At 45.7% G+C, this 15,677-nt stretch overlaps 3 protein-coding genes and 1 long non-coding RNA gene across 7 annotated transcripts; 1 reads left to right on the forward strand and 3 right to left on the reverse strand.

Moving 5' to 3' along the window:
- Window positions 1–201: 201 nt before the first annotated feature.
- mrpl38 (mitochondrial ribosomal protein L38) lies at window positions 202–3,949 on the reverse strand. Its single transcript, XM_056365682.1, has 9 exons — window positions 3,798–3,949; window positions 2,904–3,092; window positions 2,689–2,820; window positions 2,405–2,610; window positions 2,236–2,308; window positions 2,109–2,154; window positions 981–1,139; window positions 566–702; window positions 202–437 (listed from the first exon to the last, which is right to left on the reverse strand). The coding sequence occupies exons 1-9, from the start codon at window positions 3,880–3,882 to the stop codon at window positions 301–303; spliced, it is 1,164 nt and encodes a 387-aa protein (XP_056221657.1). The 5' UTR covers window positions 3,883–3,949; the 3' UTR covers window positions 202–300.
- trim65 (tripartite motif containing 65) lies at window positions 3,002–8,848 on the forward strand. Of its 4 annotated transcripts, XM_056365679.1 has the most exons (9): window positions 3,098–3,116; window positions 4,251–4,343; window positions 4,712–5,163; window positions 5,274–5,369; window positions 6,365–6,595; window positions 6,715–6,901; window positions 6,979–7,068; window positions 7,188–7,405; window positions 7,674–8,848. In XM_056365679.1, the coding sequence occupies exons 3-9, from the start codon at window positions 4,735–4,737 to the stop codon at window positions 7,980–7,982; spliced, it is 1,560 nt and encodes a 519-aa protein (XP_056221654.1). In that variant the 5' UTR covers window positions 3,098–3,116; window positions 4,251–4,343; window positions 4,712–4,734; the 3' UTR covers window positions 7,983–8,848. The 4 variants fall into 4 exon arrangements, with proteins under 4 accessions (XP_056221652.1, XP_056221653.1, XP_056221654.1 ...); XM_056365677.1 differs by lacking the exon at window positions 4,251–4,343 and having other exon boundaries at window positions 3,002–3,116; XM_056365678.1 differs by lacking the exon at window positions 4,251–4,343 and having other exon boundaries at window positions 3,002–3,116; window positions 6,733–6,901.
- On the reverse strand, window positions 8,843–12,932 carry wbp2 (WW domain binding protein 2). Its single transcript, XM_056365683.1, has 8 exons — window positions 12,756–12,932; window positions 11,642–11,750; window positions 11,375–11,510; window positions 11,202–11,294; window positions 10,975–11,121; window positions 10,759–10,884; window positions 10,421–10,497; window positions 8,843–9,831 (listed from the first exon to the last, which is right to left on the reverse strand). The coding sequence occupies exons 1-8, from the start codon at window positions 12,812–12,814 to the stop codon at window positions 9,784–9,786; spliced, it is 795 nt and encodes a 264-aa protein (XP_056221658.1). The 5' UTR covers window positions 12,815–12,932; the 3' UTR covers window positions 8,843–9,783.
- Window positions 12,933–14,153: 1,221 nt separating this feature from the next.
- On the reverse strand, window positions 14,154–15,195 carry LOC130162879 (uncharacterized). Its single transcript, XR_008826315.1, has 2 exons — window positions 15,104–15,195; window positions 14,154–14,319 (listed from the first exon to the last, which is right to left on the reverse strand). It is a non-coding gene; the product is annotated as an uncharacterized LOC130162879 (long non-coding RNA).
- Between the last annotated feature and the right edge of the window lie 482 nt (window positions 15,196–15,677).

Genomic DNA, 15,677 nt, shown 5'->3' on the forward strand with positions numbered 1-15,677 from the left:
TTTAAAATGTGTTGGACATTTTTATCATGTTTAATGTGAGTATTTTCATGAGACATGTAACATGAATCTGTCTCACCTGTTTCATTCACAGTTAAAGAGAGAGAGTCAATATGTTATCAGTCTCATGAGTGTTTTAAATGTGAAATTAAATACAATTAAAGTTTATTAAACTGAACCAAAAACTGAGAAATCACATCGTCATCACAGCTGGAAAAGACTTTATTATCATCATTATAACATAAATATGTCAGACATAATTCTACATGTGTGAACGGGTGTTCTCAGGTGTGTGTCACGTGATCAGTATATTCCGTAGGTGTGCTCCTGTCCGTCTCTGTATCTGTCCAGGTAACGCAGCGGCTGTCGATGGGGGTATTTGACCTGGGGGGGGTGGTAGACTGGAGGCCGGATGAACTCAAAGACTGGCTCCCTCATGTCTGCCGGGACACACACACCTGATTATCAACACACACCTTCACTTTATCTGTGTGTGTGTGTGTGTGTGTGTGTGTGTGTGTGTGTGTGTGTGTGCGTGTGCGTCAGTGACAGTGTGTGTGTGTCTCACCGAGTGTGTTGTGGAAGGTGTCGGTGACGGACTCGTCCCACTGGCTCTGGAAGAAGGCGAGACCTGCAGGTGTGATGTCATCCTGATGCTTCCTGTAGAAATCCACCGTCTTAAAGGTACGGTGCTCCAGAGAGAGGCTGAGAGGAGAGAGAGAGAGAGAAAAGGCCAGGTGTTTCTATCAGACAGTGAACACATCAGTCACCTGTCTGGTAAATACACTGTGAGAGCTCCTGTGTCCCGAGGTCATTAAATCTACCTCCTAATCATTTACTCATTAGATCCAGGTTATTTACTCTGAACAGTGATGTGAATGTTAATGAACCTTCTTCTAACTAACTCTACATAAACAATCACAAATGATCTCATTATACAAACAACATCAGCTTCCTGTCTGGATGCTGAGTGTACTGCTCACCATGGCGACGGCCTGACGTCGTCTTGGAAGCTGACTGGCCCCTGCTGCTTGAAGAGGATGTAAACGTAGCGGTGGAAGCCTGTTCCTCTGGGAGGGAAGGGGGGCAGGTAGTGACACAGCTCGTCTCCAGCCTGGACCGCTCCACCTGGGATGTTCGCCCTGCACACCAACAGGTCACACAATCAAGCACAGGTCACATGATCATGTATGATCAAACAAATCCACTAAGGTTCTCTCCGTGAATCACGGAGCAGGAAGTGAATTTATCTTAATCTTAAGACTTGGTTGAGAAAAGAATAAATGACACAAATGAATTAATTAGCTTCCTGTCAGTCACAGTTCAACCGATGAAAACATGAAGAACTTAAAGCAGATATATGTCAGTTTATCTGTTGCTACATAGCTAACGTTAGCATTAGCAGCTGTTTCCTAACCAGTCTAGTGAGTTCATCCCCTTACTCACTAACAGCTGTCTCAAGAGGTGGAAACAAACACCAATGTTTTGCTTCTATCACTTCTTTTCTTCTACTGAAGTTAGCATGCTAACCAGCTAGCTCTGCCTCAGTCAGACCGTCTCATCACATACAGAGTCACTGTAGCTGCTGAGAGGACCCGTTATAACGTCTTGTCTTGTAAACACAGCGATGGTGAAGGTCTTGACAAGACACTTAACAGCTGTTAATGCTAACGTTGGCTATGTAGCAATAGCGACACTTCCATGTAGCTGCTTTAATGTGACTGTTTAAAGCTCAGTGACAGAAGGAGCCTCTCAGCATCAGATGAACAGAACGATAAAAATATTTTCAGGCTGAGTTTCATGTTTGTCTCTGTGTCTGTAACATGTTCTGTGGACTGAGTCTCTCCTCAGGCTCTGATGCTGCGTTCAAGTCCCATGCGACAGATAGAGAGATGACTCCCATGTTCACAGCTGTATGATTACAGTCTGTCACCTTCACTGACATCAGGTGTCTCCAAGCTTCATTACAACCTGGACACTGATGTGAACATTGTCGAAGTGTAACTCTCATAATTACTTTAACTTTGATAGTACCTGAGTGCAGAGTAAAAACAGACAGACAAGAGGAGGGTCACATGACCCCCCCAAGTTACAAAAGATGAGATACTTACACCAGCCAGTGGATGTACTCTGCCTCGTTGTCCTGAAGATGCTCATCTGAAACACATGATGTAACACAGTCAGTAAACTCTGACAGTCCATCAGTAATCTGACTCTGTGAGGTTTACTGTGTCTCACCTGGACAGGTGAGCAGGAGGGTCCACAGGGAGCCCTCCTCTGCATCAAAGCTGATCTGAGGGGCTGAAGCTGCCTGGAGAGAAGACAGCAAACAACAGAGTCAGAGAGGACAGGTGAGGGGGGGGTGCACACATTAACACACTGTTAAACTCCCAGTCCTTTAACCTACTTGAGTTGGTGTCAGTCTATTCCCATAATACACTTGGCCACTGTTGTTGTCTTGGCCGTAGTTGACACGGAGTAACACCTGGGGGAGGAAGTAGGCCTTGGGGAAGAGGTCTTTGAAGACTCCGTAGTGCTCTGCCAGTCTCTTTATATGAAACGGAGCACTGCTCTGCTCCCAGGTCTCCTGCACCCGGTCCAGAGGGATCTTAACTGGAGGAGGGGGGGGGCTGATTCATTTATTCACTGAACATTAAGAACCTGAATATGAGAGACAGTGTGTGATCTCACATGTGCGCAGACGTATGCTCCTCTCCAGCTCAGCGTTCTTCTTATTTGCCTTTATCACCTGCCGTCGCTCCCTCACCTCGGTGGTCCTGCGGGGTCTGTAGTGCGGCAGCCCGATATCCACCTGCTCTCCACCTGCAGCCAAAACAACCCTCAGCTTTACCACGAGACGTTTCAGGGGAGTCACCGACAACAGCTTCCTCCTCCGTCTCTCTCACCATGATCCGGATCAGCCTGCTCCATGTAGCCCCTGTAGGTCTTCCACCATGCCGGCTGGTTCTTGGCCTCCTCAGCTCGTCTCAGGTAACGAGTGTAGCTGCGGTACCTCTCCACCGACTCCAGTTTCTTGAGGTCGATCACGTCATTAGGCATGGGACCCAGAGGAGGGGTCCGTTTGCAGAGGGCCACTATCATGAGGAAACACCCCAGAGGTTAGTCAGTCACATAACAGGAAATGATGGGTCATGTCTGGTTGTTCCTGCCTTTACACAGAATTACACATTATACATTTAATTTGTTTCAGTTCTCTATACTTTACACTGGTGCAATTAACTTCACAGTTTGCCTAAATCTTTTACACGTTTGTGTATGTAAGACAAGATAAGTGACAGTGCTTTATACATTTATAAATTAAAACAGGACATTAAAATAGCATTTAAAAACAATACAAACAAAATATTTACATAAGTCATATCAAGATTGCATAAAATCAGGTAGAACACCATTTTAAAAGAAGTGCTGTAGTGTTAAAAGACATTAAAACAAGCTAATGCACAAGATTAAACATGTTATGTATGTGATTTATTGGTGAGCTGCAGTAAACGGCGATGTTTTAAGTCCTGATCTAAATGAGCTGACAGTTTCAGCAGATCTCAGATGGTGAACGGTTCGGTATCGTATCTTCTTCTGTATAAATATTTTATCTTTTCCACTTGATCCCTCAGTTCACGTTTAATCGTCACATTTTTCAGGGGAGCCAGGTGAGAGCCTGTCTCCACAGGAGAGGACCGCACGTACCGGAGGTCTAATTCAAACTTTCCCGGACAGATTCACTGAAACCCGGACACCGTCCTGAATATGAACTCATTAATTTAACAAAATCGTTATAATACCTGTTGTTACAAACGTCCTCACATTGTTGACCCCTAAATCTGTCCCGGTCCGCAGGGCAGCGGAACAGACTGTGCGCAGCGCCATCTTGGAACGAGTTTTTTTTTTTTTCCTTTTTTTTCAGAACATACGGAAGCCGAGAGGAGCTAAACGAGTCTGCGCACTGTGACCTTTCTGTAGTGCTGACTGGCTGTCACTGTACACACAAACTATTAACATTATATTTTATGATATAATTTAACATCAGTACAGCTCTAACAAATCTAGCATAAGTTGTAGAGTAAATTTTTTATTTTTTATATATAATTTTTTTTACTTCAGAAGCAACAGCATTGCTACACATATATTATATTTATTACATTATATGATATGATATTATATTATATGATATGATATTATATTATATTATATTGTGAGACTGATCTGTTTCTGTGCGTTTTTAATTTTCCCGACAGAACGCGAAGGCGTCATTTTTGCGTCTGACGTCATCAGGGAAGCTCCATCTGACGATATTTAGTGTTCAGGTAGATGCTGTGTCTGTAGAAGTGGTAAGAAAAGACGTTGTGTTGTCGTTGTGTTGTATCTGGAGTGTGTGTGTGAACATGAACCGTTAGACCGGGTTAATACTGTGACCGTTGTTTGTCCCGGGACACCGAGCTACTGTAACTGACCTGGATGTAGGCTAACGTTAGCTCTGCTCCCGGGCTAAGTGACTGTGGAGCTAACGTTAGATCAGGTCTGAGCTGCTGTTGTTTAGTCTCATAACAGGAATACAGGAAGTTTAATTTTTATACATCACAAACTGTTTCTGTGTGAAAAGGTTTAAAATGTGACATTAAAGGTTTAACAGTGACACTGCTGTTACACTGATGCGTTCAGGGACCATCCTCTCATGTGTGCTTTCTCTCTCTCTCAGAGGTATCTGGTCTGTGTTCAGAGATGGAGTCTCAGAATCCAAACCTGACCTGCATAATCTGCTTTGAGCGGTTCAGGTACCCAGTGACCATCCCCTGTGGCCACACCTTCTGTCAGAGGTGCATCACCACTCACTGGGACACCAAGAGCAAGGCTGACATCGGACCTCACTGCCCCATCTGCAACGAGCCCTTTGAGAAAAGGCCCGTCCTCAAACGCAATGTGTCCCTGTCAGTCCTGACTGAGGCTGCAAACAGCAGCGGCCCCCCCAGCAGAGAGTTGCTCCTGAGGGGGGGTGAAGCGGCTAAAGCCATGCTGCTGTGTGAGCGCCACAAAAAGCCTCTGGTGTATTACTGCAGGCAGGACAAGATGTCCGTTTGCTGCGAGTGTGGCATCTCAGAGTGTGTGACCCATGAGAAGGTGCTGCTGGAGGCAGAGAGGGAGAACCAGGAGGTACAGGACCACGAATGCACCACAACTGTTTAACATGGACCCAGACACACACTGTTTCTTCGTCATCACATGGTGTGAATGTTAAACCCTCCTGTTGTCTCCTGTTACAGCTGCTGCTGGAGAGGAAGAGCAAGGAGGTGGGGAAACTCATCGAGGAGACACAGAAAAGTATCAGTGAACTGGCTGAGAACATTAACCAGGCTAAGGTAACGTCCTCATATCTACCTGTCCTCAGGTGAAGAGCATCACCGGGCTTCAGTGTCAAGTCAAGTCAATTTTTATTTGTATAGCGCAAATTCACAACATAAGTTATCTCAAGGCACTTTCCAAATAGAGCAGGTCTAGACCTTCTCTTTAGAATATTATTTACAGAGACCCAACTCCCAGCAAGAGCAGTAGTAGCGACAGTCAGCTAATAACATTAATATTTATTATTATCAATTAAAGTAATCTTAGCAGGTTTAGCAGCATGTGTTAAACGGGACCATGGGGGCAGTAGGTGGTTTGCAGTTGCAGATCCAAACTCTGCAGCTCTGGAGGCCGGAGGACCTGTGGAGAATAACAGGAAGGAGATAGAGAAGGAAAATGGGCGAGAGAGAGAGAGAGAGAGAGAGGCAAGCTGGGCGCTCATGTCCACAAAGTGCAACCAACATGTCAGAACATGTGTAATAGATGTGGCGGCAATCTTATTTTTCTTATCAGCGATGTAGATAAAAACTACTGTACAGTCTGTGTGTTGACAACAAGAGGGGGAATATTCAGAAGCAGAAACTCCCTTCAAAACATTTACTCAAGAAAAATAAAGACTGAGTCTTTGTGCTCGACTTGGCTCCACACACTGATTACCTACAACTCAGAGCTACTGGCTGTGATGTAACTAAAGTCACTAAATACAGTTTACTGATTCTTAGTCTGGCTCTTACACCAACAACAGAAACCTTCAGCTTCACTCCTGCAGAGTTCAGTTAAACCAGCTTTAGCTCCATGTTCAGCTGCTACAACCAAGTTTAATGAGCAATCAGGAAGTTGATTACTCTCCTGCACACAAGAGACACAAGTCCAGGTGTTAACTGACAAACCCGCAGCTTTTAAAACCAGTGAAGCTTTGTACATTCTCTGTAGATAAAGAATAATACTGTATTCACCTGATGTTCCCAGATCTCACAGAGCAGACGTGTGATTCAGTGTTTTCTGTCAACAGGTGACTCTTGAGCAGACCTCAGCCTGGGTCAGTATGAAGTTCTCCACGCTGCTGAAGGTCCTGGCTGAGAAGCAGCAGGCCACGGAGCTGTTCGTCGACGAGCAGAGGGAGGCCGCCATCACTGAGGCCGAGGCCCGGCTCTCTGAGCTGCAGGAGAACAACCAGAGACTCAAAGAGAGCCAAGAACAGATAGCAGCTCTGCACCAGCTCCCCGACACAGAGCTCATCAAGGTGCTGGACTGTGGTATCAGAAGCTTTAAAATCATCAGCATCAGGACATTGAAGAGAGTTCCCTCTCCCTGTCTCTCTCTCTCTCTCTCAGCTCATCTCTGACATCCTGTCTCTCACAGTTTCCTCTCTCTCCTCAGGAGTCTCTGCTCGTAGAAGTTCCTCGTTTTAAGGACGTCCCCACAGACGTGTCCCCCAACCTTCAGGACCGCTTGAACGGGGTCACGGACGTGTTGTCCCGGGTCTCTAAGCTGGTGTCGGAGGACCTGGACAAAGCTGTGAGCGTGGCTGTGGGTCAGGACAGAGACGGTAACCTGGTCCCTCTGAAGCTGCTGGTTCCTCCTCAGTCTGGGTTCTGTGTTCTCACTCTTGTCCCTGGTCTCTAGGTTCTCCTCAGGACAAGAGGCCGATCCTCGCTGTGGTTCCCAGTCCAGCTGCTCCGTGTCACCCTGGGGGGAAGGAGGGCCTCAGCGCCTGTACGTAGACTAATGCTTCCTGTTCTGCCTCTTCTTCTGTGATTGGATATTCTGTATGTGTATTTTCTGTAAGTATCTTTTATTTTGGTGAATCACTTCCTGCTTCTTTGTCCTTGCAGACCGATGCTCTCTGACCTTTGACCCCCGTACGGCCAACGGGCACCTGTTTCTGTCCCAGGAGAACCGGCGGGCGGAGCACCTGACCTCCGGGCCCCGCCACGTCCCAGCTCACGAGGCCCGCTTCGATCACACCTGGCAGGTGCTCTGTTTTCAGGGCTTCACCCGAGGACAACACTACTGGGAGCTGCAGGTGTCCAAGCCCTGGGCCTACCTGGGGGTGAGACCTGTTCACTATCTGTGGGGGGGGGGGGTCAGGTCTGATACTGAGGGACAGGAGCCAGGTCAGGTACTTCACAGTGTCTGGAGACAACTGAGGCTCATTGATCTACAGTGATGTACCTGAGCTCGGAACAAAGTCTGATACAGTAGAGACCAGGTCTACAGATCTATAGATCCATAGATCTATCGTCTTCATCATGTCCCTTCCTCTCCTCATCCTCATCCTGACTCCTCTTATGCTTCATCATGTCCCCTCCTCTCCTCAGGTGACCTACGAGGCCATTCCCAGGAAGGAGAAGGGGAAGAGGTGCATGGTGGGAATGAACGAACTGTCCTGGAGCCTGCAGCTGGACGAGCATCAGCTGAGCGCCTGGCACAACGGGCGGAGGGAGACCCTGGGGGGCCACTCCCAGCACAGCCGCATCGGGATGCTGCTGGACTATGAGGCGGGGACGCTGACCTACTACGGAGACGGAAAGACCAGGCTCCACGCCTTCCACTGTATCTTCACCCAGGAGCTCTTCCCCGCCTGCTGGATCGGGGAGGGGGTCAGCATCACCCTCTGCTCAACATGAGGAGACTGAAGAAGACCCCCCCCCCCCCCCCCCTACATGAGGAGACTGAAGAGGAGAGCTCAGCACAGAGGACCCCCCCCCCCCCCCAAATCATTTTATTCTTTTTACTGTGACTTCCTTCTTTGTTTTCAGCAGAACTAACTGTGATGGACTCGGCCCTTCACTCATTGTGTCCTCACATGTAACAAAGACAGAGCTAATGAAAGGTCAAAGGTCATGAAGGTCCTGAGCTCCTGCTTTCCTTTGGTTTGTTTTCTCTTCTTATGATTTTAGATAGAAGCTCAGAGTCACATGATCATTGATTCTGAAACACCTGATCCTGTCTGTTCCTCTGAGCTGGAGATTGTAACAACAACAACAAACTCCTCCTGGACCTCAGGCGTGTTGAACTTTAGAGACTCACCTGAGCCGAGTGGAAACCTGTTCTCCAGGTCTTCGGTCAGAGAATTTGTTTAGTTCAGGTCTCCAGATAAAAACTAAAGCTGATGCTGATGAACTTTCTTCAGAGTCCAGATGTGACAGGTGTGAACCAGTCAATCATGTGATCAGGACAATGAGCTGTTAAAAGTACAATCTCCTCAGTGACAACGGGATGAAAGCACACACTGAACTGTCTTCACCCTGTCATGGAACCTGCTGATGTTTTTAATTGACTTAAGAGTTGTTTTTAAATCATGAGCTCTTAACGAGCAGAGCTGTGAACACTGGGGCCCCTGAGGCTCCTGAGGCCCCTGACACAAGCTTCAGTCTTTGGGACTCTGCAGACAAGAACTACTGACTGTGAGAACCCCCCCCCCCCCCGCTGTGTTAATCTGTAATGAAGCAATATTGAGATGTTCAGTGTAGAAATAAAACAGACGTTTCCACATGAATCATTTAATAAAATCCAACTCATCATGCATCAGTCATGTGATCAGTCATGTGATCATGCTTTGTTTTCTCACTTCAAACATTTACATTAATTTGTCAATAAATTAGTTTGAAATAAATACAGAGCTTCATCATCATCGTCATCATCGTTATAATACAGAGCCATGACAGAGCGAACAGCAGCCGTGAAAGAGCAGAGACCAGATACAGGAACAGAAGGAAGAGTCCAGATCAGACCCAGACCAGGACCTCGGAGTCTCACACAGACTCTCTTGGTCCAGGTCTGACGTTTGAATCTATGTGAAGAGACTAAAAGGTGAAGCAGGCAAAAAAACAGGAAGTGACATCACTGCTCTGCTCCTGTAAAGATAATCCCTCCTGGCAGAACCCCCCCCCCCCCTTCTCTGCTCTAATCCAGGATGAGGATTCACTGCTGGGGCCTGACACTGCTATTATCTGGTCCTCTCATCCACTACAGCATGTCCCAGCAGACCAGACCAGCAGACCCCTCCCCTCATTTTAAAGTCCTGTAGACTAATGATAGAAAAATAAAGCATCAGTTACCACAGTGATCAACATCAGGCTGAGTCCAGTCAGTAGAAGAAAAGCTGAGGAAGAGGATGATGAAGGTTACTGAAATTCCCTCCACTGCACTGAGAAGACCCACACACCCTGAACACACCCTACCTGGTCTCTGTCAGGTTTCTAATGACACTTCATCAGGGACAGGAGGAAGAGGAGGAAGGGGAGGAGGAGGGAGATTACAATATATTTATTAACAGGAATGAAAAAAAGTTTGAATAAGGTGAGAGAGATGGAATGAGAGGAGGAAGAAGAGGAAGACGAGAAAGAGGGAGGATGTTAAAAAGCGTCTTGGTGAAACGGGTGATCCAGCAGGACTGAGGAGACGGAGGTTTGAGGGTCAGCAGGTCTACTGGTTCTTCTTGTCCTCTGGGGGGGAGTAGGGAGGAGGTTTGTCCTGCAGAGACAGAGAGACAGGTCCAGTCTGAGACCAGGACTACAGACACTGATCCAGGACTACAGATACTGATCCAGGACTACAGACACTGATCCAGGACTACAGATACTGATCCAGGACTACAGACACTGATCCAGGACTACAGATACTGATCCAGTTTGGTTGAGGTGAAAAAGTTGGTGCACAGACAGACGCAGCTGCTGTGTACATCATGTTATGTTACTGTACCTTCTTCTTCTGCAGTGGTTTAATCAGCTGCTTGTCTCATCGCATTAATTAGCTTCTTATTTAATTAGCTAATTTGTTAATTAGCTTCTCAAATATGGTTAAAGTGTACAGAACATCTGGACGGAGCCTGAGCTGAGGTCAGAGACACAGGACAACATAGTAACTGTTGCTATGTGATGTCATGATGTTTCCTGACAGAAATAAAACCCCAAATTAAATATGAGCTATTTTTAAAATGAGTTTTTAAATGTCCTAAAAATGTCTCTAACAGGACAAACAGGAAGTTCAACCAAACAGCCACAGTGTTAACGATGAGACGGTTTGAGCTCAGTGTGTCTGCAGACTGATGCAGGGCACTCACCTGTGGCAGGTACACATGTGTAGGAGGCAGCGTGGCACAGCTGGCACTAGCTGCTGCCTCAGCTGCTTTGGCCTCAGCTGTGACAGAGGGGGGAGGGGAAAGGCCAGGGGGGGATCAAAGGTCAAAGGTAAAGTTTCACTCTGTGTTTAGACAGAAACACTTCAATGATTTCATGATTTTTCAATTATAGATTGATTGGAAACATTAAGGGTTAGGGTTATCATCAATAATCACATGATCACAACATCAGTAAAAACTAATAAATGATAATAATTATTATTGATTGAAGTAGATTGATTGGTGTATTGACACCTCCTGCCTCTGTGTCCGACACTCACCTGCTGCTGAGGACGGCAGGTCTGGGTCATGTGGCGGCTGCTGGCCCAGAGGAGCAGAGTATGGAGGTGGGGGGATGTAGGCGGCGGCGGAGGCATCGAACGCTGGCAGGCTGGGGTAGAATCCACCTGGAGGGCAGGAACACACATGCTGCTGTTACCTCACATCTCTGTGACATCACTAATTATGAAGGCTGCAGTGATCATCACTGCTTCTACCTGGAGGGGGAGGGTTGGGGTAGGAGTATCCAGGTGGAGCTCCAGACGGGTACATCCCGTTAGTGGGGGGAGGGGGGCAGGCGTAGGCTCCGTTGGCCAGGTAGGGGCATCCACCGAACCCAGGGGTCACTGGCTGACCTCTGGACGCTGGGAGACGACAGGAGGATAAAGACGTCAGAGTCGCAAGTGTAACAACAGGTAAGTAAGGTGTTGGTGTGTCATCATACCCTGAGCGGCCACCTGCAGCATGTACTGTCCGAACTCTATGGCTCCTCCTGCAGCAAACACAAGCTTGAAGCTAGCTCCGCCCTCCCAGCCACCTGTCGGTAGAGTCACACATGAATCACTGTAGTTGCTGAACCAACAGTCACACTGTCACCTGAACAACACACACACTCACCTCCAGGCTCTGCAGTGATGCTGCCTTTGATGTAATTGGCTCCCAGCACAGGTTGTTTGACCTCACAGCCCTTCATCAGGTAGAAGGGCATCATGAACGACTGCAGAGCATCGTGGCCTTTAGCCAGGAAGATCACCTGAGGAAGAACAGACCAATCACATCATCTCAGCATCATCCCCCCACTACAGACAGTACTGCTGTCAGCAAAGACGGTGTTGTCTCAGTGTGAGGATGAGGATAAATAAAGATGAAGAGTGTGTCTCTCACCCTGTATGGAGTCAGGTAGATGCTTCCCTTCTTGCTCTTTTTGAAGGCTTCAGGCAACGTGTCCACATCACAGAAGACCAGCTCCACGTTGTCATGGTTCATCAACACACTGAGGGACAACAGCACAGGGTGACAACAGTCTGATCAAACAACAGGAATTTTTCTATTCCATCAAATTTTCAGAGTAAAAAATAACAAAATACATTATTTATATGGAGTTTTGTTTGGTTAATTTTATATTTTATACTTTAATCATCTTTGACTGAACAGTTTACAGATGAGATCATCAGATTATTGTGCAACTGTCCAGTCACTAAACATGGTCCATCACTTCCTGTGAGTCAACAGGAAACACAACCGCAGTAACTGGATTAGATCTACTGCTGGTTCTGGGTCAGTTCTGATGGTTTATTAATAAACTCCAGTGTTTCTAGAAGAATCTGTGACACGTTTTACTACAGAGCAGGTAAGAGAGCTGTGATGGAGACCGATGAAGACAGTGATACAGAGAGCAGTGATGGAGCTGCAGTAAATACTACTCCTGTCCATATGATGAAATAATGTTTGAGTAACTACGTTTATAACTAGTAAACACTGGTGTGATGACGTGTCCTCTCTGGTTGACTGCAGTGATGATGTAACAGGTTGAAGGCCATGTTTTGGACAACGCGATGATCCCATTAAGAAACATGGCGCTGTAACAGACGCTGTGGCCCCGCTGCTCAGCTGGTGTTTCACTGTAAACCCGAAGTGGTCAGACACTGATCCTGGGTCAGTCTTCAGTTCGGCTCATGTGTGACACGTCATAGAGCCTCCTGTAAGGAACCATCGCTGTGTGATAAACAAGCTAACAGATGCTAAAAGTTGTCGCCACAGTTAATTGAAGTTAGTTAGCTAACAGTGTTAGTTAGCTGACGGTGTCGCTGTGTGCTGTGTAGTATGAACCCTGCTCCCGGTTTGTAGCGTCTCCGTCCGCTAACACACACATGACACATACGAGTTGTGTTTATTTTTGAATGACGTGGCTGTGACGTTCTCCCAGGAGAGAGAGTAGGACCTGTCCGTCTGTTTAACGGGAGCTGCTAGCTTAACACGTCATCGCCGCCATCGTTACCTTTCACTGTTGTTGATGATGACTCCTCCGGACTCCGAGTGGTTCTGGTTCAGGGTCATGTCCGCGGCCCTCCGGACTCTCACGCTGCAGGATTACAGGCTGTGGTTCCGCGGGCCTGAACACGGCTGAAGAGATGTTGCTGAGGCTTGGTGCTGCACCTGCTCTTCCGTGTGGAACGCCCACAAAGTGACGTCACGCAGTCTTAAAAATAAAATACAGTCAAATGACAGAAAAAATAAGATAGAGATTTTATATGAAGGAAAAAATAGAATATTATAATAATGATATTTAAGTTAATGTAAAATTGGAAGATTTTTGGGGCACTTGGATGACAACAACAATAATAATAACAATAATGATAATAATAATAATAATAATATAATATATAATAATGCAGCTGCAGCAAACGTCTTATCTCGCTGCGCTGCAGAACATATATATCCATCTATCCATCCATCTATCTATCTATCTATCTATCTATCTATCTATCTATCTATCTATCTGTGGAAGGTGTTTTATATTTACAGGTTACACATTTACACATGGATTGTCAGTCTGTTCACACAAATAACATTGAGACAAATCTACCGCCATAGAAATCCTATTCATAGTTTTTTTTACACAGTGACAGTTCAAGTGTCATGAACGTTTCTGGACCGTTCCAGATTTTTACATTAGTGTGTATGTGGCGGAATGTTCACGGCTAGGGTGAGTGACGTCACACAGAGGAATGACCCCATTTGACCCCACTGGAGAGCAGCAGGGGCGGAGCCAGACATTGTAAACATTCGGGGTTTAGCCCCAACCCAAGTGGATATTCAGGGGACATGCTCCCCTCGGGAATGTTTTCCCGCATTCACAGCAGCTACATGCTGTTTACTGTATCAAGCCATTTGTACACCATTTGGGAAAAACATGAAAGTTGCCCAGGAAAAAAAATCATCCTAAACCTGCATCATATTTTGAATCTAATTGTTCTCTGTCTCCATCGTTCTGAAACCGCAACACAACAGATTTGAACAATGACTAATTTTCATTACTGTCACATAAAAAGAGGCAAAGACTGTCTGATGTTTCTATTTTGAATTTACATGACGTACTGTAGGTGGGGAATGAATTTGGCATAAACAGCATCACTAACTTTGACACCTATTTTTGTTACACTGCTGGAGTAGAGTTCACAGATTTAATGTTAAGATGAGAAATCTACATTTAAATCCAGACCATAATAATATGTGCTGCTCTAACTGAGCAGACAACGATCCACAACAAGACCAAGTAAATGTCTTCATGACAGAACTGAATATTAGACCAACAGAAGAACATTTACTCTAATGATATTAAATTTATTTAAAGAATAGCATCATAGGAGAAACAACATGGACATGTACTGTAATATTATCAGACAGTATTTTATTTGATCTACTCCAGATCACTCTGTTCTCATTCCCTCCTCTTTTCTTCTTCTTTCACTCTCTCAGCTCCACTCATCTCTCCATGGAAATGTCCTGCTGACTGCTTCTGCTGCTTTGTTCATATTCATCAAGTCAAGTCCAGTGTAATCCTGGAACACATGTGAAGAATTACATTGCTATCATGGACTAACATTTTCATTTTCAAGTTTACATGATTATCTCAATAGTCCCCAATAGGCTTCTATAATGACTTAATATTTATAATTTTAGCCTGTTATTTTTCCAGATGCTTTGAGGATGGAGCACTATCATTATCATGGATTGTGCATTTAAAAGGAGAATCCAACCCTTTTTAAGAATTCACATTTGTTATTCCTGTGCCCCAGAAAGAAATGGTTAAAATGTGCAATGTCATCCCAGTTTACTCTATAATAATGAATGGGGCTCTGATGCTGCAAGGCCTTAAAATATGTCTAATTTCTTACACTACAATGAGTATTTTAAATTTTAAGCTTTATATCCAATTCAACATCTGGATGAGACCTGTTTGGGGGGGACTCTACACAGCTACTGTAGATAGCTGATGGATTTCTGCTGCTGCTTGTGGACTTGATGCTGGTTTACTCTGTGTGTAAATGTGTATTTTAATAAAACAGCATGTTATGTAATCTGATTCCTGACGTGGGGAAAATATCAGGAAATTAACAAACGCCGTTGAGGCCCAGCGTCAGAGCAGTAGGTCTAATGGCCATCCGGCACGGGCGGCTGCTTCCGGCCTGGTTGTGGGTTGTTGGACTCGGAAAACTGGTCGGACCGCATTTGAGCCGGATCTCTGGGCCCAGACCCGGCCGAGTCTTTCTCCAGAATAATGTGAATAACAGCAGAAGAAGAAAAGTAAAGTGGGGAACAAACAAACGCAGAAACTTTTCGTACCTGTGACAGTTTCGGAAATCGGACGAACAGGAAACGGGGAGTGGAGGGAAAAACCAGAGATGCGCACATCTGTCTGCTTTAATGGTCTGCGCACATACGGGCATTTGGCCGAAAGGCGCCAACTTTGCTTTAAATACGGAAGACAAAAAAAAAAAAAAAAACCAGGAAAGTCACAGTGGGCCCATAACTGGCTCTGAGAACAGTCCCCGGTCCAAACACTCTGAAACTTCCCCCGGGAAATCTACTGCCCGGTGCCGGAGGTAAGTCCGGCAGATTCGGAGGCTTTGAATTTACTTTCTCGTTGTGCGAGAAAATGTTAATTTCTTGATGCTTCATGTGACCAGTGCCACATTTACTGGCCTGAGTGTAAAATAGACAAACACAAACCTTTTTCTATATCACAAACTAAATATCAGTCAAAGGGAAACCATGATTGTAGTTTATATTCTGAGCAAACATTTATAGTAATTACTGTAAAAGTGTGGAGTTATTTTTGTGCCTCATTCCTGAGTCACAGTGGGACTTTTTGTCCACAGACAACTACATTTCACAAACACACAAATTTATTTTGAAG

This window comes from Seriola aureovittata, chromosome 21 (assembly GCF_021018895.1).
Source record: "Seriola aureovittata isolate HTS-2021-v1 ecotype China chromosome 21, ASM2101889v1, whole genome shotgun sequence".
In the NCBI taxonomy this organism is placed as follows: Eukaryota; Metazoa; Chordata; class Actinopteri; order Carangiformes; family Carangidae; genus Seriola; species Seriola aureovittata.

What these genes read in the sequence shown, in the direction of transcription:
- trim65 (XM_056365677.1), top strand. Translation starts at nt 3,056, where the DNA reads ATGGGACCCAGAGGAGGGGTCCGTTTGCAGAGGGCCACTATCATGAGG. An exon ending in CAGAGAGGGAGAACCAGGAG is followed by an intron (nt 5,164 to 5,273) that starts GTACAGGACCAC and finishes CTCCTGTTACAG; the next exon opens with CTGCTGCTGGAGAGGAAGAG. An exon ending in TGTGGGTCAGGACAGAGACG is followed by an intron (nt 6,902 to 6,978) that starts GTAACCTGGTCC and finishes CCTGGTCTCTAG; the next exon opens with GTTCTCCTCAGGACAAGAGG.
- mrpl38 (XM_056365682.1), bottom strand. Translation starts at nt 3,882, where the DNA reads ATGGCGCTGCGCACAGTCTGTTCCGCTGCCCTGCGGACCGGGACAGAT. An exon ending in GCAGGCTGATCCGGATCATG is followed by an intron (nt 2,821 to 2,903) that starts GTGAGAGAGACG and finishes TTTTGGCTGCAG; the next exon opens with GTGGAGAGCAGGTGGATATC. An exon ending in CCTCCTGCTCACCTGTCCAG is followed by an intron (nt 2,155 to 2,235) that starts GTGAGACACAGT and finishes CATGTGTTTCAG; the next exon opens with ATGAGCATCTTCAGGACAAC.
- wbp2 (XM_056365683.1), bottom strand. Translation starts at nt 12,814, where the DNA reads ATGACCCTGAACCAGAACCACTCGGAGTCCGGAGGAGTCATCATCAAC. An exon ending in GCTGCAGGTGGCCGCTCAGG is followed by an intron (nt 11,122 to 11,201) that starts GTATGATGACAC and finishes GTCGTCTCCCAG; the next exon opens with CGTCCAGAGGTCAGCCAGTG. An exon ending in CCCCAACCCTCCCCCTCCAG is followed by an intron (nt 10,885 to 10,974) that starts GTAGAAGCAGTG and finishes CCTGCCCTCCAG; the next exon opens with GTGGATTCTACCCCAGCCTG.